This window comes from Pollicipes pollicipes, unplaced genomic scaffold, assembly GCF_011947565.3.
Source record: "Pollicipes pollicipes isolate AB1234 unplaced genomic scaffold, Ppol_2.1 Scaffold_3447;HRSCAF=4054_pilon_pilon_pilon, whole genome shotgun sequence".
In the NCBI taxonomy this organism is placed as follows: Eukaryota; Metazoa; Arthropoda; class Thecostraca; order Pollicipedomorpha; family Pollicipedidae; genus Pollicipes; species Pollicipes pollicipes.
The window spans coordinates 24,296,051-24,322,452 of NW_023596297.1; the positions used below are offsets into that span (position 1 = coordinate 24,296,051).

Consider the following 26,402-nt stretch of genomic DNA (forward strand, 5'->3'; position numbering starts at 1 on the left):
CAAGCATGGTATCAGCATATGCACATTTTAATCAAATAAGTCTAGCATCTATAATTAGCCCACTATACCGCATCATGACAATACATGGTGAATAAATAAATGAATAAATAACCTAAGGCTCGTCCAGCCAGTTCGCATCACCCGACGTTTAAATGACATTAATCTGCGGTTTGGCTGTCTTATATCTTGTGTGTGCTGGCAATAAGGTCTCAAACACTCAGCTGATTGCACGGCATGCAAAAATCACTGCCAACCCGGCCATTGCTCGCATGTGACCGAACGGCACGAGGCGGAACCAGACGGGATCAGGCAGAACCGGGCAGCGAAGAACGGGACCTGACGCGATCGGACGGCACCGGATGGAGCGTGATGAGGCCAGATGGTACCGGATGGCACCGGACAGACCGGATGGGACCAAATGGGCCTGGGTGTGGCCGATAGAAGCCGGATGGGCCGGAAAGGGGTCAGGTGGGACCGGACGGCGCCAGATAGAGCGTGCTGAGTCCGGCTAGAATCCCGCGTGCGCCATGGACCTTGAGTGCTGATAGAACCAGTGCGGTCGCCGGCGCTCTATAAACGAACGTGACTCTGTGCATCGGATTTCTTTACAAAAAATGTCTCCGCACGAAACAAAGCCGTCAGTTATTCGTGCTGATACGTGACGTAAGCGTGATATACACGATACCTCAGCAGCGTTTCGTCCCGATGAGGCCTCGTCGTGAGACTGGTACACTCCCGGGCCGACTCTTACGCTGCAGCCACTGCTCTGACTCAGCGTCATCGCGCGCCAAGCCTTATTCATGAGATGCCGACACCTCGATTACGGCGTCTCGCCTCCAAATTAGACCAGATTTGGGCGCCAAGTGGTTCTGAACGGGTCCTGAAGGCGGCGCTGAAGCGCTGTCGCCGGCGCTTTGTGTTATCTCATCAGCGTCGCGGCCCAAGACCGTTGTTTACCCGAACCTGATGTGCAGACTGCGAAAGCCAGCTGTAATGCAGAAGATAACGAGTTTAGCGCATCGGAGCGTGAGACACTGTCACTATCTGAGCCAATAATTCAGAGCGCAGGAGACTATGTCCGCCTGCCTTTACGTCTTCCCGTGCTTCTGCCTGTGCTCGCTCCTCTGCCCTGCCTGTGTATTTCTGTAGCTTGTTTCCCTGCGTCTCTCTGTGTCTTCCATACGCTCCGTCACGGTCCTCCCTGTCTGCATACGTCGTCTGCAGTCGTTAGCCTCGCATATTTATGTCGGTCTTATGTTCTTTCGCTTGTTGCCCGGGTCTTTGTCTTTTCCACCGTGTGTGTTCGTTGCGTCTCCGCTCAGAGCCGATGGACTGCGGAGCGCAGACACTGTTTGTCCGCACCCGCTGGCCTGGCATCCCTCCTGACTTGTGTTTCGCACATCTTTCTCGCGATTACTCCCCAGCGGCGATATTTTCCCTTTTGTGACTGCCGGCGGACGTGATCGGAAAGCGTCGATACTCGGCTGCGTTCGAGGGCCAACGCACGCTCTGCCGCGCCTCGCGTCACGACCACAACCTGCAGGCGAGGCGGTGCGGTGACTCGGCCTCGGGACGCGTGCTGAACTTGGCCCCGCCGCGCGTCTTGTTTTGTCGTACGTGCGCTGTAAATGACACGGCGTCGGTGTCTGTCGGTCGACATTCTGGGGGTTTATCGCCTCTCGCGGTTGTTGACCGTTGCAAATGTAGCGCAATAGCGTGGAAAAAGTGTCAGAAAGCATTCGGTCGAATAAATTCAACGCTTATGTTTGGTTGTAGAACGCATCTCGGTTTGCAGGAGCCGAGTGAGCCACTTCATTTATTAACTGTATCGCCATTCAAATCGCGATGCAGGGAGTGTCTTTAAAACGGGTTTGCCAGTTCCCCACTCTGCGAAGAAAGGTAAAACAGTGAGAGCAAGGGAGGAAGGAGGGGGGACGGAGAATGAGTGAGGAAGGGAAAAGGATACAATGAATACAGAAATAGAGTGAGGGAGGATGGATGAGGAGGAAGAAGAGGACAAAGGAGAAGCATAAGCTACATAGTGATGGCTGCGCCAGTTGTGTGCTGATAAGATCCGAGCGTGGAACATGTGATGCGACTGTAGGCAACGCACGTATTCCACTTCCCATGATGTAGAACTCTGCGGCAGATGAGCTTCATACTCAGTCGTCAGCTTCGCGTGTCGCGTCGGGCCAGTGTTCGATTGACGGCCTCCCATCATCAAAGCTATGCGTTGCTCTAGTGTGCTGGGATGGCGGCGTCTCTGGGAAGACTGAATCATTGAAGGGGCTGAGTCATGCAAAATTGGCTGGCTGTCACCAGTCAGTGAACGATGCGACCGTCGGCCGGAGCGGACCGTTTGACCGTGATAGGCATACTCGGTGATGACAATATAGCTAGCGTATGCTTTTAGCTGTTCGGTTATGCTATACTGTATAGTGCGTGACATAGCAGCATTTCCATACATCACTCAACCCCGTCGTATCGCATTGTACGATGCATTACGTAATACGTTGGCTTACCGCCTCTTCTATAGCCTTAAATGCACAGTCATGGTTCAGTCGTGTTTTGGACGCTTATGCATTGCCCAAAATCGAGATAATCTTTTGATTCACAGAGTATCGCCGTTGCCGACGTCAGCTTCCGATTACGCCCGGCGCCATACGAGCTTGAGGCTTGCTTGGTACTCAAGAAGCTGGGTAGTTGGGATTCAATAAACACATCATTGTTTATTCGGTCGCCACAGTTTGGCCATCCCGGAAGCCAACTTCGCGCAAAAGTGGCATATTGCCAGTGAAATTGCGAGCTGTTCAAGCGCCGATCGCGACACCTATAAAGATGGTCCCGCTGGTGTGCGTCTCGTGACGCCCAGCGTCTGGTGCTCGGGGCTCGGTCAGCATCAGGGGCGGCACAGCGAGGAGGAGGGGCGTACCGTGGGCGTATCACTTTCTTGTCTTTTTTAAGCTAAACATCGCATGTCTTACCGCGCTGCTACTATTGCTGCTCTTGCCAGGGCGAGAGACAGGCGACACCATATGGTTTCAGCGGTTGGGTGCGTCGTAAAGCCACTGGCGCCATCAAAGGTCGCTGTTCAGGCCAAGGTCATACTGGAGCGCTCGGGTCAGCTTCTGGCATCTCAGGGCTCATCCGCCGCGATAGCCCACAAAGGAACCTCCCATACGGGTCGGCGTTCGTTCAGAGCTTCCAATTGGGTGGGGGAGCACTGAGGTTAATCATGGCTAGCGCATGATGTCTGCTCCGGGTACACGGGACAGCACGAGGATGCAGAATGAAGCAAGCATGAGGAGAAGGGGTAAGTTTGCTGCCAAGAAGTAATACTGTGAAACCTTACCACGAACGCCTTGATTTATTAATGCCAGATCGCAGTGGCGGATTTGCTTCCAAATACTTTGGGCCCCGGGGAACGAACCGCTTCGACCTTAGCGCGTGGTCTCGCGGTGGCCTGTGTTATGCATTCCTGGGTCGGGGCGCTTGTGGCTGTGGGCGGTGCCGGGACGGGGCATACGACCGTGCAGGCGCTGCGCGCTGTCTGATGGCATCCACCGGTCTCGCCCGTGGAGGGCATCGTCATCACGAGCGCTCATCCCTCGGCTCGGGACATCCCTCCCTCCGTGACGTTCCCCTGCGGGGCTCCAGAGCCGACGCCAGACGTGACGCTCCCCTGTGGAGCTCCAGAGTCGACATCAGACGTGACGTTCCCCTGCGGAGCTCCAGAGCCGAAGCCAGACGTGACGCTCCCCTGTGGAGCTCCAGAGTCGACATCAGACGTGACGTTCCCCTGCGGGGCTCCAGAGTCGACATCAGACGTGACGTTCCCCTGCGGAGCTCCAGAGTCGACATCAGACGTGACGCTCTCCTGCGGGGCTCCAGAGTCGACACCAGACGTGACGTTCCCCTGCGGAGCTCCAGAGCCGAAGCCAGACGTGACGCTCCCCTGCGGGGCTCCAGAGTCGACACCAGACGTGACGTTCCCCTGCGGAGCTCCAGAGCCGACACCAGACGTGACGCTCCCCTGCGTGGTGACAAAATTGCCGTGAAGTCAAAATTGCCGTTGCAAGTGGCGTGGTGGCACGTCCCAGGCAGTGGCGACCGGCCGGTGGTGGCCAACCAAGCGCACGGCTGCCTCCGCGGCTAGCAAACCCCGTGAGCTTCCGAAAAGTGACGCTGCTGCGGACGCGGCGCCACTGTGCAGACATTGTGGTCGGCTCCGTGCATGACACCGCCCCAAGGTGTGCACGGTCGGAGCTCTGCTGTCAAACAGGACGTGGTTCGAATTCGTTGTAGCGTATTTGCGAGGAACATAATGCATATAGATGAAACAGTATGCATGTGACTTGTTCATAACGGGACATTATGGATAATTTACTATTGATATTCGTTTCGATGAAAGCATGTAACGGACATGTCGCATATATCTCTCCGTTCTGTTTATTATACGGGGAATAAGGCTTTTAATACTGTCACATCCATTTGGAATTTATGTTTAAGCATTGCTGGCAAGTGCGAAGGTAAAAATCATGTCCCAAAATCACCTGGCTTCAAACATTAAGCCTCATATAAGATTTTGCCTGTGTTGTCTCAGTTGCCTCGTCTGACATTCGTTGTGTGACTGGGCCCGGTTTTTGCATCACTTTTACCAGGAAGCTACACTTTTTCGTCATTTTAGCTGCATGGGTTAACTGAAACCGGTCACACTTTATCGTGACGGTGGCTGCTGAAAGCATGTCCTGCATCGGCAATTTTGAAGTGATTGATTGAGCTAGGGCCAGGGGCTGTCATTTCAGTTAGTTTTGCATGATCGACTGCCATGCCCCTAGGTTTTTTTTGTTAAACTGGAAATCAACTGGAATCGGCTTTGGCTGTGAAAAATACAGGGGATTTGGGCGCGCATGTGAGCTTCCCATTTTGTTATGTTAACTCACGAAAGCAGTGATATTGATTCCAGCATGGAGGCTTCAAGCGATGTTATACAAATATATTGCAGCTAACCTCGAAACATTTGAGCACAAAAATATTCGAAGTCAGCTGGGTATTTTTGGGCTTGCGGCAACCATGCAGGTGATGTAGCAATACAGTGTTGCGTAATCATCAAAAGGGATAGTGATATAGGGAGTGAACAGCTATCCGATGGGGACACTTTGCATGCGACCGGACTCACAAGGCCCTTATCCCCATGCCGCCTGTCAATGTTCAGCTAGAGTGTGTACATGCCGCAGCAGGAGCGAGGCACGAGGTGAGCAGCGACCACGGCAGCTTTCGGCAGCGCAATGCAGCACGTGTTTTGAACCGGTCTGGACGTCAAACTCTTGGCCGACCGTCTGGTAGCGGTCGGCCGGGAATGCTGGCATTTCCGTCCACCTGATTGACTCAAAGGTCGCCGCGGCCTGCTGGATAGACTGCCGTGCACATGTGGTCTTATCAAGCGTTTGTCATGCCCATGAATATTGTCTGAGGTATCAGCAGAATTGTGGAATGGTCTAGTATGGTTATGTTTTATATTGATCTTAAGTACAAGTTGTAATTAGATGCGACTGTGAATTAGGCGTGACATAAGCTACTTCAGCCCTCTGTTACGGTCGGTTGTGTGTTGTGTACTTTGGTAAATGGAGTGATGCATCGTAAACTCGTTCTGATGAGGAATCCCACAAATGACAACTATTTGTTTCACGGATTGACAGTGGCAGTACATTTCAATGACACATGTTTTTATTTATAAGGCTTATCTCATTAAACCATGGTTCCCTTCGTATAAAAAGTGAAGAGTTCCAGGGGCATGACCTACAACAGCATACCATGCTTTCCACTTGACGCCCCAATCCCTTACTTCCGTGGTGGTTCTTGTCTGTGATAGGCACTAGGCATTCCGCACGCTGGCAATGCTTAGCAGCGTATCAGTAAGTGAAACTGCGAGAACAAACGAATGCACGGGGGCTTTGAGGGATTCTTGAACGGTCAACCCGAGCGTAAAAATTGACTCGGTTTTCCGAAATGATTGATTGATGACAGGACGGAGAGACTGCTCGTTCGGACGATCGCCCTTGTCTGGTGCGTTTGCATATACACACCGTTTCGGCAAAGTAATTATCCGTCCACCGTCAGATTGTGTGGCGTTCTGAAACGGAATGGATGGTGTTCGGCTTCCAGTCACTTTCAACTGAGTGAACTGATTTACTTCTAACTCCGGGGCGGTCGCGGGTTCATCGTCCGAGCCAGCTTGGCTAGCTCAGTGGTAAAACGTTAACTGTTTTCAGACGACTCCGGTTCGAATCTCAAAAATTCCAACTAGAAAGTTTGATCTGTGCGGCCTTTGTAGCTGAAATTTGAGCATCGTCCAATCCTTCTCAGGACCCAACAGCACCTGACGACGGTCGGGATATTGACTGGCCGAAACGTCACATACATTCTAGCAGACCGACGAGGACAATAACGCAAACAATTATGATATACATATGAAAGTAACTCCTGTCGTTTCTCGGGAGGAGCTTCCGAACCGCAGGTCTACTTTTTTTGTTCTTCCTCATAAGTGATCAGCTTGAAGCACTCTCAGAAATAAATATAATGATAGTACATAATACTGTATAGTCATCATCAGCAACGGCCTGCTCCCCTGTTTTGCCTGTAGGTGCAGTAATTGTCATTTTTGATTGGGAGATTGTGTGGGCATAGTAGTTTGGCTTTGACTTTTGGCTACTCTGCCAGTCAGATCTAGTCACACGATAGGAGGTCACACCTGATCGTCACCATCGGGGGTACTATGACCTCAGGTCAACTCACATGCACTCAAAGTTATTTACTCCGCCTTTTTGTAACAGATTTAATGTTTGAATTGATGCACCTCCACAAGACCTTTTTATAGCACGTGAACCGGAAAGGCCCAAATGTTGACGCAATGTGATGACTGGACCTTATCGTGGCAGGACCTCGACCACACCTTGCCTTGACCTTTTATGTTTCCGATATTGTGGGATGGCTCTGAAGCGTAGGAGCACGCTCTTACAAGTTGTCGAGCTGTTACACCAATACAATGGGCGCGAGTAGTCCTGAATGCGGTCATAGCTTTGCGTGATTTTTAGGGCGTGTGTGGCGGTCAGGACGGGCGTGTGTGGCGGTCAGGACAGCCGTGTGTGGCGGTCAGGGCAGCCGTGTGTGGCGGCTAGGACGACTGTGTGTGGCGGTCAGGACGGTCATATGTGGCGGTCAGGACGGCCGTGTGTGGCGGTCAGGACGGCCCTGTTTTTGCCGCGCTGGGAATGACCAACCGACTATTCCCAATGCGGTGGAGGTCGCTGCCGCCGCCGTCGCCCTGGACCTCCTCTGGCTGGATCTTTCTGGCAGAGTTAAACAAGTCAAAGAACTACATCCACTCAACCCCCCCCCCCCCCAAGAAGCGGAAATGAAAATGACTGCATCTAAAGGCTTCATCTTCATCGCGGCCGTCTCCCGACGACTCTCAGCCGACGTAACTTATTCATATGCAGCCGCGATGGCGGCAGCGGACAAATAGTCCTCAGCCCGGTCTGCCGAACTAAAATCCGGATGAATTTGCATGTCATTAATCCTGAAGCAGCTCGGCAATAGAGGCGAACACATAATGGCTCGGCAAACTGAAGTGAATGCAGGCTGCGAGATATTCGGCGCTGCGAGAGGTTGCGTGAGATTGTCGTGCCTTGACAAGCTCCGGGCGGCCGCGCCCGGGGGGGGGGGGGGGGGCGGACAGCTCCCGTCAGGCGGATGCAGCTGGGACCGTCAGCTGATGGAGTAGTCGTTCTTGTGTGGTCCCATCAGCTTGCTGCGCCCGGGTGCATAAAATGATCCGTTTTTTATGTTTTTGTATTGTGGTGCGGAGAAATGCCTTACGCTTTTTGGGTCGCGTTGTACTTGCTGGCTCTCCGCCAATTTTCAGGTATGATCAAAGCTGTGACCTGCGGACAATTTGCCTGCGTCGGGAAATTGTATTGTGCTAAAAAAAATGATGTTTCCCTTGAATGGCAAGCAAGGCCGCAGGCCGGGCGAGTCTTGCCGTTGTCTGATCGGGAGTTTTGTAGTTCCACGGGAGGGACGAGGACAGTCACACTTCTGACGGGCAGGTATACCTACAACCACTGATCATACCACCACTTGTCATACTGCCACTGATCGTATCAGCACTGAACGTACCGCCACTGATCGTACCACCGTCGGTCGTACCGCCACTGATTGTGTCACCACTGATCGTATCACCATAAAGTTTTCGGAAGCACGGTTTCCTAAAAGTTGTGCGGGATATGTTCAATACAATTAGATACAGTCTTTGGGCCAGTCGTATTTTTACAACGTTGCATTATTACCGCTATGAGTTTTACTTCTTCATTGGATAAATTAGGGAAAGGAAATAATTCAGCCCCAAAGGCTTAAAACGTAAGTTAAAAAGAGGTCCAGTTCTTGGAGACCAGAGATCGCAACGGCATGAAACAGAGCTACATGGCTGGAGGAGAAAACATCTAATAACTAGATGGTGTCGATGTGGGCGGACTGGCATGCGTGATCGCGCGCAAGATATTGGATCTGACAGTTATCGCGTCTTCGGGCTGACAAGTGTCGATGTGGGCGGACCGGCATGCGTGGTCGTGCGCAAGCCATTGGATCTGACCGTTATCGCGTTTTCGGGCTGACAAGTGTCGATGTCAGGCGTCGGCAAACGGAGCTGGCGAACGCGTGGAGCCAGCCGTGCGGTATGTGCGCACGTGCCGCCGACACATCACTCGGCGATCTAAGCACGCTTGGGTGGGCCAGTGACAGATCAAGGAGAAGCCGATGCCACTTGTTCCGATGCCGACCTCATGCAGTGCGGCGTGGCCTAAGTCTATATATATCAGGCCACGAAGAGAGCACATGGGCGCATGGGGCACTTTATTGTGACCAATGGACAACCAAAATTGTGATATTTTGCCCAATACCTTCGTCACAGTTATCAACAATTTGTGGTATTTCGCCTTCATCCACCTCGGCGGGCATAGGTGCCTTACCCTGGCAGACTAAAAAACATCGAGTATTCTAGCCGTATTCTATCGGTAAATGTGCGTGTATATGCTAAACATGAGTGGAACCTGCGCTTGCTCGTGAAAGGACATGTCAATGCAGTCGTGAAGACCCGTTTAAACATTGCGTACTGGCTGAGGAATCTACGTTGGATTCTGCAGCCGACAGCTGTTACGACTAGAGGTGCCAATTTTAAGCCCGCATTCCCCAAAACGGGGGTAAGACGAGCGCACATGTGGTGCCTCTAGTTCGGAACAGCTGAAGTCTGCGAAATATGCTGCGCACTTTGTGGTCACCAATTGTGGCAGATCAGAGAAGCGTTAGTTGTGAGATAGTTTTATTCGCTGTTAGTGGGCCTGCCGGCATAAATATGGCATCTGCACTCGCAACAGCTGACTGCACATTGCAGCGGGTTCTGGAGCCAGTCCGCAAGGTGTGAACGAATCTCTATGAGCGTGGGTATCCCAAATGCCACTGACTCCACCCCTGTGTGCGGTCGCCCCGCTCGCTCCGCTCCGCAACACGCGTCTTATTGTCTTGAGGACGGTCATGTTATATCAGCACGTATCCTTTTTATTGCCAGTCCCATGGCAACGGACCGTGCGTTATCAACAAACGTAAGCGACCGTTCGCTGATCACGTGTGCAAATTTGTCTCCATTTTGTTCAAAGCTCTATGTGTTTACCCGCGTTAGCGGTTGACCTCATTCTTCCATTAGAAGCGCCCCCCACACCGAGTGGAAAGCTGACCCATCGTTATACTGGCCGCACTGGGAGCTCAGCTGAGCTTAGCTTCTTGTTAAGTCACAAACAACCAGACTAACAGATGAGGCATCGAAAACGCCTCCGGCGCTCTCGTATGTGAATATAGAATGTGCACAGGGCACTCTCATTTCTGGTAGTTTTATGGCAAGTGCACACATGAAGCTTTGCTTGTGCAGCTCAGTAAGGGATTGCGCAGTATCTGCATCGTATTCCAACGCAGCGAAAAGTTGATATTCAGAAATCGGTTCGGAATAAAAGGCTCTAGACCGCCTGCCGTCCCACTTGGCAATACTAGTTCACAATAGAAGCGAGCTCCTGCTTGCAGCCCAAATGAGTGCTGTAAGGCATTGTGACGTGTGGTTTGATGCACGCTTTATTAAGAGTACCAGAGGCGTATGATGCGACATAAGATATTCGCGGGTTTGGCATACGCTCCAGGGTAGTTAAGATTTATTAATGCGCTTCGCCTGCGCCATTTGAAGCATTAAGATGGGATAAAGACGGCGAACGATCAGCACGCGTGCTGCTCTTTACTGGTTTGCCGTGGGTACTAGTCGCGGTTCATTGCGTTAAACGACCGATGTCCAGGCGGCCGGCGCCGGCCCGAGCTGGTCTGTTACTGGCTTTCTTGCACTGTTTCTCCAGAACAGGGCAGCGCATCCAACTGAGGAGAAGACGACGAAGGGGCACGGGGCCTGCAGGACAGACAAGCTGCTCACAAGTTAGAACAAAAACGAACAAAGAACGTCCAATTCGTGAGTGTTGGCAAGACATTATGCTAACAGACATTATTTGAAGCCTGGATGTTAATGATAAGAACTATATTTTCACATTTTCACTTTTTCACATTTTCACATTTTCACATTTGTTCCGTTTTCGGTTTCATTTTTATCATACCATTATCAACAGCATTTTAAAGTGCACTATGCGTTTGTGCTGGCTTATCATTTGGCAGCAGCCGCTGGTTTGCTGGTCCACCTCCGGGAATCTGCTGGTCCGGCGGTCAATCTTTGGGGCCTGTCAATCCGCTGACCCGCCAGCGATTGCTTGCCGGTCCGATGGCCCACCACTGCGGACCTGCAGTTCCGCTGGTCCGCTGGAGCGCCGGCAGTGACGCACAGCGCCGCGCCGGCGCTGTGTTTACCGCGCGAGCGACACCCCCGGGCGGTGTTTGGACGGCACGTGTCGTCTATTCTGGCCGCCGCCTGGAGCCGGGGCCTTGGCCCAACTCCCCATATGTGGCCGTGAGGCACAGCCGGCCCACCAGCTGTGCTCCCATACCTCTGCCCCTTCAGGTGCTCCGCGACAGGGCCGAAAATTGGAGAGGAAACACCAATCTTGCTGAAGTTTTTTGGGTGCAGCGCCGTTGGCTTAGTCTTAAATGCCATAACAGTAGTGGGTAAAGTCACCTCTGTCACCCGGAATCACATGCTCTCCTCCTGCGGTGACAGGCGTGCGGAATTGCGTTGTCCGGAACTGGTGTGGTAGACCTCATGTCCTGCCCTGCAGAAATGCTCAGTGCGTCGTGGACCTTGGTTTTCACCTGACAAAACAACCGACGAACTTCGCTGTCCGATATCATCGACTTCATGCGGTCGTGTTCAGGGCAGTATCAAGGCATCGGCGGGAATACATATGAACTGTGGTGTCGTTGAGAATAGAGGCTTAAGTTACTTGGCGGGGAAGTTACTTGACTGAGGCGGTGTCCCGGCCTCAGCCGGTACCACATGCGCAGTTGTCAACGCCTCGTGCTAACATGTTGGCCAGCGTGTTGGGTTACCTGTGTGGATTGCATTAATACTTCTGGTGTGAATTCAAGCTTGCGGTGAAAAGGCATGGCGCTTCTGTCTAGTACCTAAACTGTAATCAACCGTGGATGGTAGTAAATTTCAACTTACGGGCCTGGGAGATGTCAATTGCGGCCACAAGAGCCTTGAAGTCTTTTTAATCCGCAGAATGGAAGGCGTTCCCTAGGATGATCGCCGGTTTTATGTAGTTTTTATTGCACAAGGATACCAGTGTGTCCATATGGCGTGGAAATCGCATAGTTATGTTGCATACTACATGTTTCAGTGAGATACGAGCTGCTTTGAAATGGTCCGGGACTTACGAGCGTCCTTGAAACGACTGGGCGACATGAAATACGGAGATCGCCGTCAGCCAGACATTTCGCCGAGGGGTGCTCCTTTAACTTTACATGGGAGCAATAGTTGACTGTGGGACCGAGCTCTTCCCGCCGGCCCGGGACGGCCAGGAGAACGCGGTCCCTCCTCCATCTAGCGAGCATGGAGTGAATTTAAGCCTACCAGGTTTATCGTCGGGAGGTGCGTATCGCGTGCGGTGAACAGCGTAATACCGTCAGGATCTGCCCCTTCGCTGTAAAGGCGCACATGGGCAAACGTAAACTCAGGATGTTCGCAACGACTTGGCTGGACCCTGAAAGTGTCCCTCCAGGAAGAGCAACGGTGCCTGCAGGTGGCGGAAGTCAGGGCATTTTGAGCAGCGAGAGGGAAAAAAGGGACAGCGCATTGAGGTCAGAACGCCACCACACAACTGCCCTGATCCGTCCTGTCCTGGCCTGATCTGTGTCGCCATGCAGCGTCCTAATCTGGCTCACATGTGTTGGGTCTGGGTCTGGGTCTGGCTGACCGCTGTACCCATATACATGGGTCGACCGGACTGGAATGCCGTCTGCCGCGGGACCTGCTGACCCAGCCGGGGAGGCTCTTAGGAACGTATGCGCTGTTGACAGTTCTGTCCGCGCGGCTGTGTATACTTCAGCCGTTTGATCAGCTCATTACATCTGTGGTGCTGTCGCCGGTTCTGACTTCTCAGACGACTTTTAGCGTGCATAAGTGATGCCTCCCCCTCCCTCACTAGCTGGGTGACATGCCGGAACATTCCAACTTGTAGCATGCCTGTGGCCCAGTTCTGGACACATGTATCGCGGTTTTCAACCTATTTTGGGCACAGGCTTTTACACGGACGCTCTGCTAAATATTGCCCGCACCGGGTCCGACCTTGACTGAGCTATGTCGTGACCCAACTTCCGGTCGAGGAGGGTACCAGGAAACGTACGTGCGCTCACAGCCTTGATTGGGGGACCAACATCATATTTTCGCGCCACAGACACCTGCTGCATATGGTGTGTGCAGCAAGTGACTGGTATGCAAATATTTGGCGATCTCCCTAGTTTGTTTTATGCAAGGCCTTCTTTGACACACGTGCAATATCGCTTGATAGTTCAATGTCGATTTGGCATGTTATGCCGCCAATCGATGCCTGCATGGCTTGTCGAAGCTCGCTAGGGAAATTATTCGTGAGCACAGGAGGGGCGCCATTCATAGCCACGTCGAAGACGTCGATAGTGAGTGATCATGTTCTTAAAACAAAATGGGTAGAAAGAAAATAATGGCGTATCAATAAAGCACGTTTTAAATAGCCACCGCTGGGCCAGAAAGGGATCGTCGAGTACTTTCATTACCTACTTGTTAATTACTGACTGTATGATGTCAAAACATTTGATGGTTGATTTCAACGCTCTGAAGATCGTATTTTTTAGACGGCACAATTGCTAATTGATTGTCAAGGTCATGTCGGTGGCGTCCCGCCCCCAGGTGCTCGATCAATTACGTTTATCGCAAAAAGTGCTCCGGAGAGTTGCAGTTTTTCATCGATTTGATGTATGCTTGCATGTTGCATTATTATGAGATTCCACAAAATTACGTTTAGATCAGGTTATCCAAGGTCAGATGCCCCAAATAAAGAAAGCCTGCAAGACCTATTCTGCGCTCTGCTTGACCTGGTTGCATGCATCTTTGTCTACGCTCAACGATATTTGGTGCAGTTTATGAGACGCTGCTATCAGATGGCGTGTGTTTCGTTGCCGCGCTACAGTTGCTGATGTACTACGGTGGCGAAGCTGGGTATTTCCTCACAATGCCGGACCTGGCTGTTGAATTTTGCATCGGTTGGCTACCACCGGCGCCTAATTGGAACAATGTGCCAAGACCTATTCAAAATTTATGTACGGCACCGTAACAGCAGTTCTGATGAAATAAAAGGGGTATGAATTCACCAATCCTACCACGTAAACCTAATTTCTCCCTTCAAAGATCGCTTACATTTTAGGCTCACGACAAATGTACTGCCGCTTTGCGCGAAATGCCCGGTGCGGTTTCCCATTCGGCACTAGAATGTTTAGCTTTTGAGGTGGCAGGAACCTGTGAGACCCTTCTCCGGCATGATGAAGAAAAGCCGCTCGACAAGGATTATTCATAATTTGTTTGTATCGTCAGCACAAGTTTCCTTTATTCAATGGGCGAATCGTTTTGTGTGTTTTAGAACGTGCTGCGGGAGAGATTTACGAAAACGGCTGAAACAAAGACTGAACGCCGACTTCAGATTTGTGCATGCTTGTCGCTGCGGCATTGACCGGATCGGGTGCCGTGAGTGTCAAGGTCACCTGGTGTGCTGGATATACGCCGTTGGTTTGTGTTCTTACTGTGGAAACGATGTCCGGGCGGCGCACGTGAATGCCGAAAGAAGATACAGAAAATCTTGCCATAGGCTGGAAGCCTGGTTGTGGTGTGCAATCCGGTGTCTGATGTATCTTCGAAAGCCGGACGTATGTCTGGCATAGGCTCCATAAGCCCGCTGGTTTTGAATTCGCTCGGCGCCATAACGTATTTGTGTGGAATGATGTTCAGTCGGTTCATTCGGAGATGGCTCGTGGTGGATGTGCGTAATTTCGCATATCCTCGGTTCTTCTGCGCCGTAAGTTTGGCAAGTATGAATGTGGATGCAACGATGGTTGTTTGTTGGTGGTGTAAAACATCTTCGAAGTGTGGTGGACAAACGTACACCGGCCTGCTTGGGAAAAATTACTGTTTTGAGCTCATTTACTGGCTACGCTGAATATGAAAGGCTTAACATATTTCGTTGCTGTTGCTTACGATCTGCCGTTTTCTCAAAATGATTGCTTGTTTCATGATAAGTGTAGGGTATTGTGCCAAGCGCCACCAATAGTGGTCGTTGAATGGAAATTTGAAGCGCTGGTGGGCATCCGGTCCAGTAAGTATAGCAAGTGCACCATCATAGCCCTGCAGGCTCGCTTCCATGTGAAATGGAATAGACGGAAGCCTGTTTCATGCCCCTCGAAATAGCACGTCGTCCCTCCCCTCCCCCTCCCCTCTAGCTCAACAGTGTTTACCATCCGCCGCCAACAGATCCCGGTTTAAAAGGGAACGCCCACTCTGAACGCGCTCGGTGGCTCCGTATTCTTTATCGCGGTCATTACGGTACGGTGCGTGACGGCTGTAGCTAACCGAACATGTCTGTATCGTACTCTGAACCGCGCTGAACACCAGGCGCTCCACAGGCGTCTGTTCTGCCGCTCCCGGAGCGTGGCCGACCGTGACCATGACGGTAGCTGTGACCGTGACTCGAGCCGTGGCCGTGACCGTGATCGTGACCGTTACTGTAACTTACTGTGACCGTGACTGTGAACGTGAACGTGACCATGACCGCAGCCGTGGCTGTGACTGACTTCCTGTGACTGCAACTGTGACTGGCTGTGATCGTGACCGTGACCGTGACCGTGACCGTGACCGTGATTGCCTGTGACTGTGATTGTGACAGTGACCGATTGCGACTGTGACTGATCTGCAACCGTTTTTTATATTGACTGGCCGTGACCGCGACCCTGAGTGCCTGTGACAGTGACCGTGACTGTGATTGTGACGGTGACTGATTGCAACTGCGACCGTGACCGTGGCTGACTGTGACTAAATATGTGACCGTGACTGATATTGATTGCGACCGTGACTGCGACCCTGCCTGAATGTGCCCGTGACCGTGGCCGTGGCCGTGGCCGTGGCCGTGGCCGTGGCCGTGGCCGTGACAGTGACTACCTGTGACTGGGATTGTGACCGTGACTGATCGGGACTGTGATTGTGACTGACCGTGACCGCGACCGTGACTGGCTGTGACCGAACCTGTAACCGTGACTGATATTGATTGCGATCGTGACCGCGGTCCTGACTGCCTGTGACCGTGGCCGTGATCGTGGCTGCCTGTAACTGAATCCGTGAACGTGACTGATATTGACTTTGACCGTGACCGCGACCGTGCCAGCCTGTGGCCGTGACCGTGACCGTGACCGTGATCGCCTGTGACTGTGATTGTGACCGTGACTGTATCCGTAACCGTTACTGATATTGACTGTGACAGTGACCGTGACTGACTGTAGCCGTGACTGGCTGTGGATGCTTTCGTAACCGTAACTGCTATTGGCTGGGACAGTGGCCGTAACCGTGGTCGTAGCCGTGACTACCTGTGACCGTGACTACCCGTGACTCTGACTGTGACTGACTGTGACCGTAACTACCTGTGATTGTGACTGTGATCACGGCCGATTGCGACTGCGGCCCTGACCGTGGCTGGCTGTAACTGGGACCGTGACTGACTGTAACTGCGATCGTGGCAGTGACCGTGACTGTAACCGTGACCGGGACCGTGGCTGTGGTCGTGACCGTGACCGTGACCGTGGCCATGGCCGTGACCGTGGTTGACAGTGACCGTGGCCGTGGCCGTGATTACCTGTGACTGCGACCATGACTGCGGCTGTAACTGTGACCGTGCCGTGGCCGTGACCGTGGCCGTGGCCGTGGCCGTGGCCGTGGCCGTGGCCGTGGCCGTGGCCGTGGCCGTGGTCGTGACCGTAGCCGTGACTGCGACCGTGGCTGTACTTCACGAGCAGAACGACTTGCCCGTGGTAATGCTCAGAGGCGGTTCAGTGTTGCGCGCCGCGTGCCGGATCGGGTTCTGTCCAGCGCCGGTCTTCATTCTCGCCTGGAGCTCGTTCATTATGCACGTGCTGCGAGTGCCCGTCTCACTCTGTAGAACGGCGTCTTTAAATACGTGATGCGGGCCGGCGCCTTGGTCGAGGGCTGTCGGCTGGGGCACGGCTACGAGCCGTCCGGTGGCCGGTCCCGATGACGAGACGCGTCGGACCCACACGGAACGGACGCTTGCCAGTACTAGCTGATCCGGGGGTGCTGACACAGCGTCCTCCAGTCCGACGCCAGAGTGGCACGGAACGGACACCTGGCGGTACGGGCCGCTCCAGGGCACCGACACGGCATCCTCCAGTCCGGCGCCTAGTCTGCACGGTGGCGTCTGATATGTTCTGGCGACCAGTGTAAACACGTGCTGGAATCCCGCGCCCTGCGTCATTATTTCGCTGCCCTGTCGTGACACTCGCCATTTCGTGGTTACACCAGCCCCGGGCTACGACGGCAGCAGCTCAAGTCATTAGTGATGGTGGCGCGATAGGTAGCATTCAAGAGTCAATAAGTGATGTCAATGGCCATAAAAGATAGAATTCTAGCACGGGTGAACCTGCGACCACTCCGTCGTTAAAGGAAAGTTTCACATTTGAAGATATTGAAGCAAGCATCACATATGGTAAAACGAGCTCTCTTGTAACTATGACACCAGCTCAGTACGTGACGGTCACATTTTTAGTTATCTGTAAGACATGCAATTCCATGCCATATATCAAACGTTCTCCGTTTAGTAGATACGTTCTGCAGTGCGTCATGATTTGATTACGCCATCGTACCCTGCAGAAAATTGATTGAGAGCCAATTGACGGCCGTTGCATCAGGAAGTCGCGCCCTCGAGCACCAGATATGAACGCCTCCACGATTATAGTTATGGGTCTTAGTCTCCGCATAGCCTATGGAACAGCAGGATTTAAATGACATTATTAGGACGTCATGAATGCCGAGATGACTTTGAAATACTCTCCCCTATATACCTTTCCCATTTTTGCGGGCGTGTAGCTCAGAAACTAGAGAGGCTTATATCTTAAGAGGGGCCGGATTGTGAACAGCACCGAAAGGTCACCAATATGGCTATTTCAGCGCAAAATCCCACATCACAGTGGAACACTCCTTTCAATGCCCACTGCCAAGACAGGGTCGGTGAAGCACCGTGCGATATCTGAGCGCGAGTGGCAGAGTCTGACGCCTGTCTCTTCCCGGACGACGTCATCGACGGTCTCTAAAACACTCCCTTGAGAGGGAGTGTTCTACGTGCGGACGTAATCAAACAATGACGCGTAAAGAAGCAGAATCATTGAAAAGAGAAATTGTGTCTTCTAGGACAGTCTTTCCCACCTAAAGGTAAACGAATAGTTCGAAGTGAGCTCATTTCATCATAGCTGATACTTATGTCAATATCTTCAAATGTGTAGCATTCCCTTTAAGACTATCTTGTTCCAGAAACGTTATAGAAACGTCACGCGAATGCAGCCAAATAAATGGCCATGTACTGCTTAAAGTCAAGTAAAATATGATCGAGTTATTGTCGTCTGGTATACGTCAGCACAATACATGGCGTCAACGTACGTCAGCTATCCCGCTTCCAGCGTTGTGCGTTGAGTGCATGTTTCGAGCACGAAATAAATGTTGTGCTTCATAACACAGAAAGTTGGACAGTGACCTACTATGACGGGAATGAGGCTGAGGCCAACCTCTCAGGGAGCCAATCGGACGGATTGAAAGGCGCAGCTTCTGAGGCACGGCTGTACAAGACGACATTCCGTCATGAATCTGGATGCCTCTGCTGATTTGGATGTCGATGGGTGCAAGACGACACCCATTCATGAGTTTCCGCTCTCCACGTGGATACTCATCAAGCCTCAGGCTACCTCCACACTTAATAGTCATTTTGAAGGGGAATGGATCCAACCTGTTTCATGATAGTGCAGGGGAGTTGTTTCGCGCGTTCATGTGCTGTGCCAACGTGCATAAAAAAGTTTGGAGTTCTCGTTGATTTCACGTGCTACGGAGCGTCCCGGCAGACACGGCCTCCCGTACCAGCCTCGTATTCCTGGCCAGCTGCTAATGGGCCGTCCTTGACGACGCACATAAGCGCCATTTCTGGGACGAGAACCTACGCATGTGTCGCAGAATGTTTGGCCACCTGTGCAGTAGTGGGCGGGCTGAGGCGTGAAGACCGGCCCAGCCGTCTCCGGCTCCGTCTCGAAGCAGCGCAGACCCGTCACGCCGCCCGTGACCCGGGACCGGTGACAGGTGACCGTCACGTGGTCGGGAGCGGGGCGCGGTCGGGGCATCCGTCCGTCAGCTCCGACCCGGCCTGTCGGCCTCAGACAGCCGCGTTTGATCGGCGCCGTCGGGCTGCGCGAATAAATCGGGCCGAGTGTTTGCCGCCGCGCGGCTGCGACTGCCGGCCGGCGCTGCTATATTGCATCCAGGCCGCATACATTACGGAGCCGGGGCCGACTGGTGCGGCTCATGAGATTGTCTCGGCGCGGCGACAGTTCGGCCCCGACAGCCGGGCCCGCTCGTCTCCGGCCGGGTTGTGAGGGTGAGGGTTCAGGACTTTCCAGAATAAAGTTGACGGAACGCTTTGCAGGGATGATTTTGTGATCAGCTTACTTGCCGAGCGTAGCTTGTTGCAAAAGTTGTGACTCATTATCACCCCAGTTGAGCACATTTAGTGTAACGACTAAATTTGGCCTGTATTTGACCGTGTTAGCTTGGCTCTTCTCGTTATCAGATGACCGTCAAGGATGAGCACGAAAGGCGATTTTCGGGCACGGATACCCGTATTCCGCCACATAATGGTGTGCGTCAGCAACTGTCATCCGTACTCTATCCGTGAATGAATGGGCAGAAATGCTATTTCGCATTGGTTTTGTGTCCGTAAGTGGCTTGCTTGCTCGCGTGATCCTAATCCTGTCCAAACGAATAAAAAGCAAGAAAAAATTAAAATATCTGAAACCCCGTTCTCGTCCGTGCAATGCCTCAAGTCACTAAGAGTGGTACAAGGGATGTATCATGTCAAGGAAAGCGTCGAAAGCTGCGGCTACATATTGGCGTGCCGAAATCGGTGCTCCTGATCTTGTGCCTGCCATGCCCTCAACTGTGTTGATGGTATCAAGTCGATTTTGTGACTCAGACCACAGAGAATAATGTAACATTAGCGATGCTCATCTAAAAGTGAAAGTTCGAAAGCTATGTATGGTTCGTTGCGTGCCGAGTCGATCAAGTTTGTCCCTTACATCCTCCGATCTCCAGGAATATAGCACCCAACAAAATATGATCACATTGGATGATGTGTCCTCGGTTGACCTCTGGAATCGGAACCTGAAGTTATTCAATATTTGTATTAGTCGCGGAATCAACAACTTTAAATAGTCAAGGTCTTCAATCAAGAAGAACCGTTACATGTGATAGAAGCACCTATCGTGTTTGAGACGAAACGTGAAGCTGTAATCCCATCTAATGGAACGGCACATTTAACCAGCTGAAAGTCTGAAGTCTAGCATGCCTATGCCAAGATTTGGTTTCATTATTTCTCATTGTTCCGGTGCCTCCGGTTTAATAAATGAGCAGATTGAGCTCTCGGGGAGCTCAGATTACTCCTCGGCGATGATGGAAATAGTCCGCAGCTCCCCAGACACGACTGCAGATATTGCGTGCGTGCTCCCGTGCGTGCGTGCTCCCATCATCAGAAAGCTCTCATCGGATGGTATCATTTATGCGCCTGAACCCGCCCGCCCTGCGCAATTTGCCACTGAACGGAATGGGCGTCCCTAGAAACACGATGATTTGCGATTGGACGCAGTGCGACTTAGAAAAACATGTCTCGGAGCATCTTGGTGGATTTTGCCTCCCCGCTTTTACCGCGCATTTTATTGAATTCATATAAATGTGGAGCTAAGTAGGATCGCTGTGCTATCGACACCGCCATAAGTTCCACCTGATACCTGGTCAAACGTCAGTTTGGTTTGCCCTGTCCAATCGTCATTACCTGATCCATGGGCAGGTTGGTTTGTCCCCTCCAGTCGTCGTTACCTGACCCGTGGTTTGTTTTTTGGGGGGTTTTCCTGTCCAGTTCTTTCGATGGTTGCATTGATCAGGCATTTTCAAAGGGTTAACGGACCGGTCAAGGCAGGACTATGGGGCGGGCTTCCCTTGTGGAAGCCGTTAGTGATGACTGCTGTAGTGAAAGAGAAAGCCAGGTGTGTGGCCTAATTTCTTTGGACTCCCACATCGTCCTTATTCTGATGATCGTTTGTACTTCCCGGCTGCAGGACCGGTTCATGACGTATGGATAGACATACGAATTCATATTTTGATAACAACTGGACGCAATTAAAGGGCTCTGCACATCGTGAATGACTCCGATGAGGGGTATCTGAAGGTCACTGATGATCAGCGCCTGATGCACAACAACCATCGCGAATGCTGATGGCGATATGAATGGTTCGCTACAAGCTGTTAAGTTGCGTGAACGCTCGAATAATGATTTCCACAAGTAGTAGCATGGTGCCCGCGTGCCATTATTGGGCCATGTGTGCGGCTGTGGCGTGGCCCTACAGCCGAAGTGCTGCTGGCTCTGCGGGCTGACCTCCCTCTGTGACCCGCCCACGTGGCGACCTGGCCTGATCATCTGATTGGCCGCTCTGTTGCAGACGCTGTCGGCGCTGAACCCGTTTCGCCAGACGGACGCTGAGATACTGCAGGACACGGACCTGGCCGGCCCACTTTGCTTCTGTCTGGCATTCGGCGCCTTCCTTCTATTGGTGAGCCACCGCATTTGGGCCAGAGATTGACACAAAAACAGGAAGGTCCCTTCTCCATTGTGTGAAGGATGAATACATGTAGCATAGCTCCATTTAAGCGCATGCGTCGGCGAGCTAAGTTTTCATTAATTCATTCTCTTCTGTGCTAAGGGATGATTTATGCTTCTAGCTTTGCGACGCTTGTCATACCCACAGTGCTGCTGGTGCACGGTGAGAAAAACACCAGCCGTTTACGGTCTCTTGAATTGGAAGCCGGGATCCGCGTGCTGTTTTAATGGTTATCCCTCATAAAACGAAACTGTCATTCTCACTCTGCTGCTGGGGCCGCCGGCGCTGCTGGAGCACTGTTGAGACGGCCGAGGCAGCCGCCGCCGTACCGGTGTGGTCGGTTCGGCGGGCTCACCGGCGCCCGCGGCGCTTCTCCCAACGCCGGTCCCTCCGCTGTTGACCGACGGTGCGGCGCGCCCGGCCGGCCGTCGGTCAGCGCCGAGCCGAGCCAATACTGACAGAGGACGGCTGTGGACACAGCTGATAATTGGGCCGACGTGGGCAGCGGGGGTCGTCGGAGCTCCTCCGGCTTTGACAGAGACCGCCAGAGCTCCTCCGGCTCCAGCAGAAGCCACCGGAGCTCCTCTGGCTTCGTCAGGGACTGCCAGAGCTCCTCCAGCTCCGACAGGGGCCGTTGGAGCTTCTCTGGCTTCGTTATGGGCACTTCCGTGGCGTGAGCGCTAGTGGAAGGCACCGTCGATGGTGTCGTCGGGAAGAAACAGGCGTCGGACCCTGCCACTCGCACTCAGATCTCGCATGGTGCTAATACTCCACTGGCCCTGACTTGGCTGCGGGCATTAAAGGGATTGTCCCACATTGGAATGGGGTTTTGAATTGAAATAGCCATTTTGAAGACCTTTCGGTGCTGTTCACAATCCTGCCCTTCTCAAGACCTAAGTCCCTTCAGTTCCTGAGTTACACGCCCGCGAAAGTGGGAAAATGTATATCGGAGAGGGTATTTCAAAGTCACTTTGGCATTCATGACGTCATAATAACGTAATTCAAATGTTATCATTCCATAAGCCAGCGGCGATCAAGGCCAAGAAAAATATAGCCGTCGAGGCGTTCACGTCTGGCGTTCGTGAGGGCGATCTCCAGATGTACCGGCCGTCAATGGGCACTCAATCATTGTTGTGTGAAGTACGCTGACGTGATCAAGCCGTGACACATTGAGGAGCATCTTTCCTAAACAGAAAGTTGTGCTGTCTAGAGCAGTTTGTCCACTTAAAACGCATACTTAAGGCTATAAGAAAGCTTGTTTCACCCTATCTGATGACTGCTTCATCATCTTCAGATGTGAAACACTCCCTTTAAAGGTGGCGGTAGTATTATCGCTTCAGCTAGTTGGGATGGCAGTTGCCATGAAGATCATTGGCTGTCGATGAGAGTAAGGACTGCATTCCACTGTGTCCGGTGCCGGCACTTTTCACAAGAACTCCCAATTAAAGCATGTTGTAGAATCTGCTGTCAGAGCGAGCTCTCTGCCGCGTGACGGTAGCGTTCCGCGGACAAAGGCGGAAAGGCGGAAACCTCACGGAAAGAGCGGATTCTACACTGGTTTGTGGGAAATCGATACGGAGGCCACGCATGCTCGGGACTTCGGCTGGTGCGCGGCCGTGCTGACGTCCGTCCACCCGTCTTTGCTAAACATTTGGCTTTATTAGTGGCGCCTCATATTTGTATGTGGGCCATGCTCCGGGAGGTTGAATGGGCCTGATGAAAAACGCCTCAATAGGCTTGATGGAGCAGGTTAAAATCAGTGTTCCTGCCACGTGTGGAAAAGGCCAGTTGATGTGAAAAGTATGGCACGCACGTAACGAAGCAGCATCAGTTCATCGTTTGAATCAAAACCGTATTGTTTACTTGCAAACCACTGTGCTTGTTATCTTGCACCAACTGATAAGGGACAACGATTATTAAGATGAAACGTGAGTGATGCAGTGCTATTGTATTAGGACTTCGTAGGTGAGACTAACGACCTTAAGTTTATCGGAAGTTATTAATTACACGAGATATCCAGCAATGATTGGGACGCATTACGTGAATACCGGACATGTCATGGCGGCGGTCATGTTGAGTGGTCAAAGTAATGGCAATGTATATATATATATATATATATATATATATATATATATGTGGGAGGGGGTGAACAAGAATACCTGATTTAAGGGTTTCTTTTCGTATATCGAGTACCAGTACCAGGGAGTACTGTCTTTCTTATATTGAGGACCAACCAGTGCGTCGTCCAAATGTCAGCAGCCTGTGCGTTTTTACGGGCCTGTCGACCGGTCCCCGCGCAGAGGACCAGCGCTCTCCATCACTGCTCCGATGGCGGCCGGCAGTGCCGACTGCCTCGACGCTTCGACCAGACCTGGCGGCGCCGCCGCCTGTTAATTTTGTTTGCGACCGGCGCGCGGTGCCGGAGCCGATCAGGCGCCGTCTCGGCCTGATTTTACCACCTGTCGTAAAGGGCGCGGCGCGGGCCGAGAGCGGCGCCGCTGCCCCAATCGACGCCGCCTCCGAAAGCGAGCAATCAGCTGGTGTGGAGGCGGCGCGCCGGCAGCGGCCGAGACGGCGCGGACCGACGGCCGTGCCGTCTGCCCGGCCCGTCGCCTGGGGCCGCGTGACGGTCCACAGACGCGCAGCGACGCGCCTCTGCCGTCGCTGAGCTCACAGGAGGAGGCGCCTCGCGAGAGCGGGCGCCTCTGTCAATATCGCAGCGTGCATCACGGGTGAGGACATGTGCCAGTGCGCAGAGCAGAGAAGAGTTGCCCGGCCGACGCCAGGACTGGCGCACGGGTGATAGGTGTCGATGTCGCAGTCCTCTTGATTATCAGGAGGACTGTCGGATAAGGAGGCACTCATGCCCATGTCTCAGCAGGAATTGCTGCTTATGAAGCGTTTGCTGGTGTCTTAGTGAAGCTCTTAGTGGAGGATCCGCCTTTTTCGTGTAATGAGTGGGCCCTTGAGTTACTGTCTGTTCCCGAGACCTGTCAGGCTATGATCACGGCTCAGCTATTCTTGAAAATGATTAGGTGATTTATTCTTACACTGTTTTAATCTGCAATGGAGTTATCGGCGAGTTATATTTATCGGCGAGTTCGTCAGTCTCTGCAAGGGAGCGGTATAGGCGAGTTCGTCAGCCTCTGCAGGTGGGCGGTATGAGCGAGTTCGTCAGCCTTTTGGTATGGACAGTGTAGTCTGGCTCATGGGCTGCGGAGTTTATGATGTCTTGACGGCGCGCCAGCGCCGGTGGTCGGTGACAGGCGCATCTTGGTCCGACTCTGTGGTAGGCTCAGGTGTGCCTTCCAGATGAGTGGTGTACTGAGGCGGAGCAGGTGTGCCTACCATCTGTGTGGTGTACTGAGGCCGGGTGAAGTGCGCTCAATCTGAGACGCGGCTTAGCTCCTTCCGGTCTTGTAGACTGGAGCAGAACAGTCTTCATTTAGTTACAGTAAGTCACTCACGGGACTTACTGCAACTAAATGAGGATTGGGAGGTGTTTTGGTCTCAAACTTTTCAGAATATTCATCGACTTCTTGTCCTGCGACTCCTTTTAAATACTTCGAACTCCGAAATGGGGGGACCTTCCGCGATAAGGAAGTTTGCGGTCTTGCCGGATGGAAAACAAGTTCATTTTGCGTTATACGTGCATCCTAGGTTGCAGTGACATGTACGTGCCGCTAGGAATTTGGAAGAAGCACACGCCGGGGAAACCTTTTTTTGTGCGCGGTTTGAACCCGAGCGTTTAACTGTTCGAAGTTCAGTTAAACGAATATTGTTGTTCAGTCCCTTTTAGCCAAGTGTTTACAGCGAAGAGAGCTTTTTGCGATGCACTCAGGCAGTGTATGACCCGCGATTACCGACCCATTGTCTGCCCGGTTTCTGCTGTGAAGCCTTTCCAAGAACGAAATCTAGTGCATAAGTTGAGCAAAGTATTGATAAACACTGGCCGGTCATCTAGAATAGAAGTTCGAATTTTATTTGAACACTGGTGCGTCACCTGTAGCTCGGTTGAACACGTTGTAGTCACGTTAGCTTAGCTAGAGATGTTAGCTTTTCGTACGAATATCACAAGCTTGAACACGTGGGATCGGAAACTGCTAGTTCTAAGCTAGCGGTTATATGGTTGCGGAGGTGAGGCTTTGTGCGCGGAGAAACTTGAGGGCGGCATGTCGGAGCAGAGTCGAAAATCTAGCAACGCATGCTGACTGGATTGCGATTTCGATTGTGATTTCTTCACGTGAAGCTGATGTTTTCCATGACACTCGCTATTTTTAAGGTTTAATTTTTTCTTAGAAAATTGGCTGCAGCTAGGTGCCTATCGTTACAAAGGACCGTTTTGTTCTGCATCTGCATTTTGAACAGCACAGTGTGAACAACCTCACGGATAAGCCGGCGTTGTGTGGTATTTCTTGGCTTTATGCCCTAAAGGCATACGTGGAGTTCATTTTCTCGTGCCCGAAAGGCATGAGTAAATGGACTCCACGTGCCTCTGCTCCGCTCCCCTCCCCAGCAGGACAGCAGGAGCTGCAGGATGTGAGCACCCCGCCCCTTAGCCTGCATGCTTGGCTAATGACTATTGTTTGCCACACGCTTGTTTTACATACATGGTTTATTTGGCTCCCTATCGAACGTCTTTATATTTCCAATGACGAATACTAGATGGCGGGCGTGTGGGTGTCTGTGCATAGGCTGCACCGCATCACACGTAAGCATAACGGGCTTATGAAGTCGCTCCTCGCTGCCCGACTGGCTTATCAGCGTCCGGCGGCGACCAAGTCGTCGCCCAATATCCGACATCCGGCACGACAATAAGCGTATTTCCGTGTGCATCTATTTTTTCACTGGTCTCGGTCACGGTTTCATTGGTTTTACTGGTCACCGTCTCCTGCGCCGAGGACGACGTCCGAAGGTGTTCGTCGATGGCC

At 52.3% G+C, this 26,402-nt stretch overlaps 1 protein-coding gene across 1 annotated transcript in view; it reads left to right on the forward strand.

Annotated features, from left to right (window-relative positions):
* Window positions 1–26,402, forward strand: part of LOC119092329 (protein YIPF5-like) — a 73,910-nt gene that overhangs the window by 25,622 nt on the left and 21,886 nt on the right. The window contains exon 2 of the mRNA XM_037215294.1: window positions 21,313–21,423. Coding sequence (XP_037071189.1) covers window positions 21,313–21,423 — 111 coding nt within the window. The remainder of the gene's footprint in view (window positions 1–21,312; window positions 21,424–26,402) is intronic.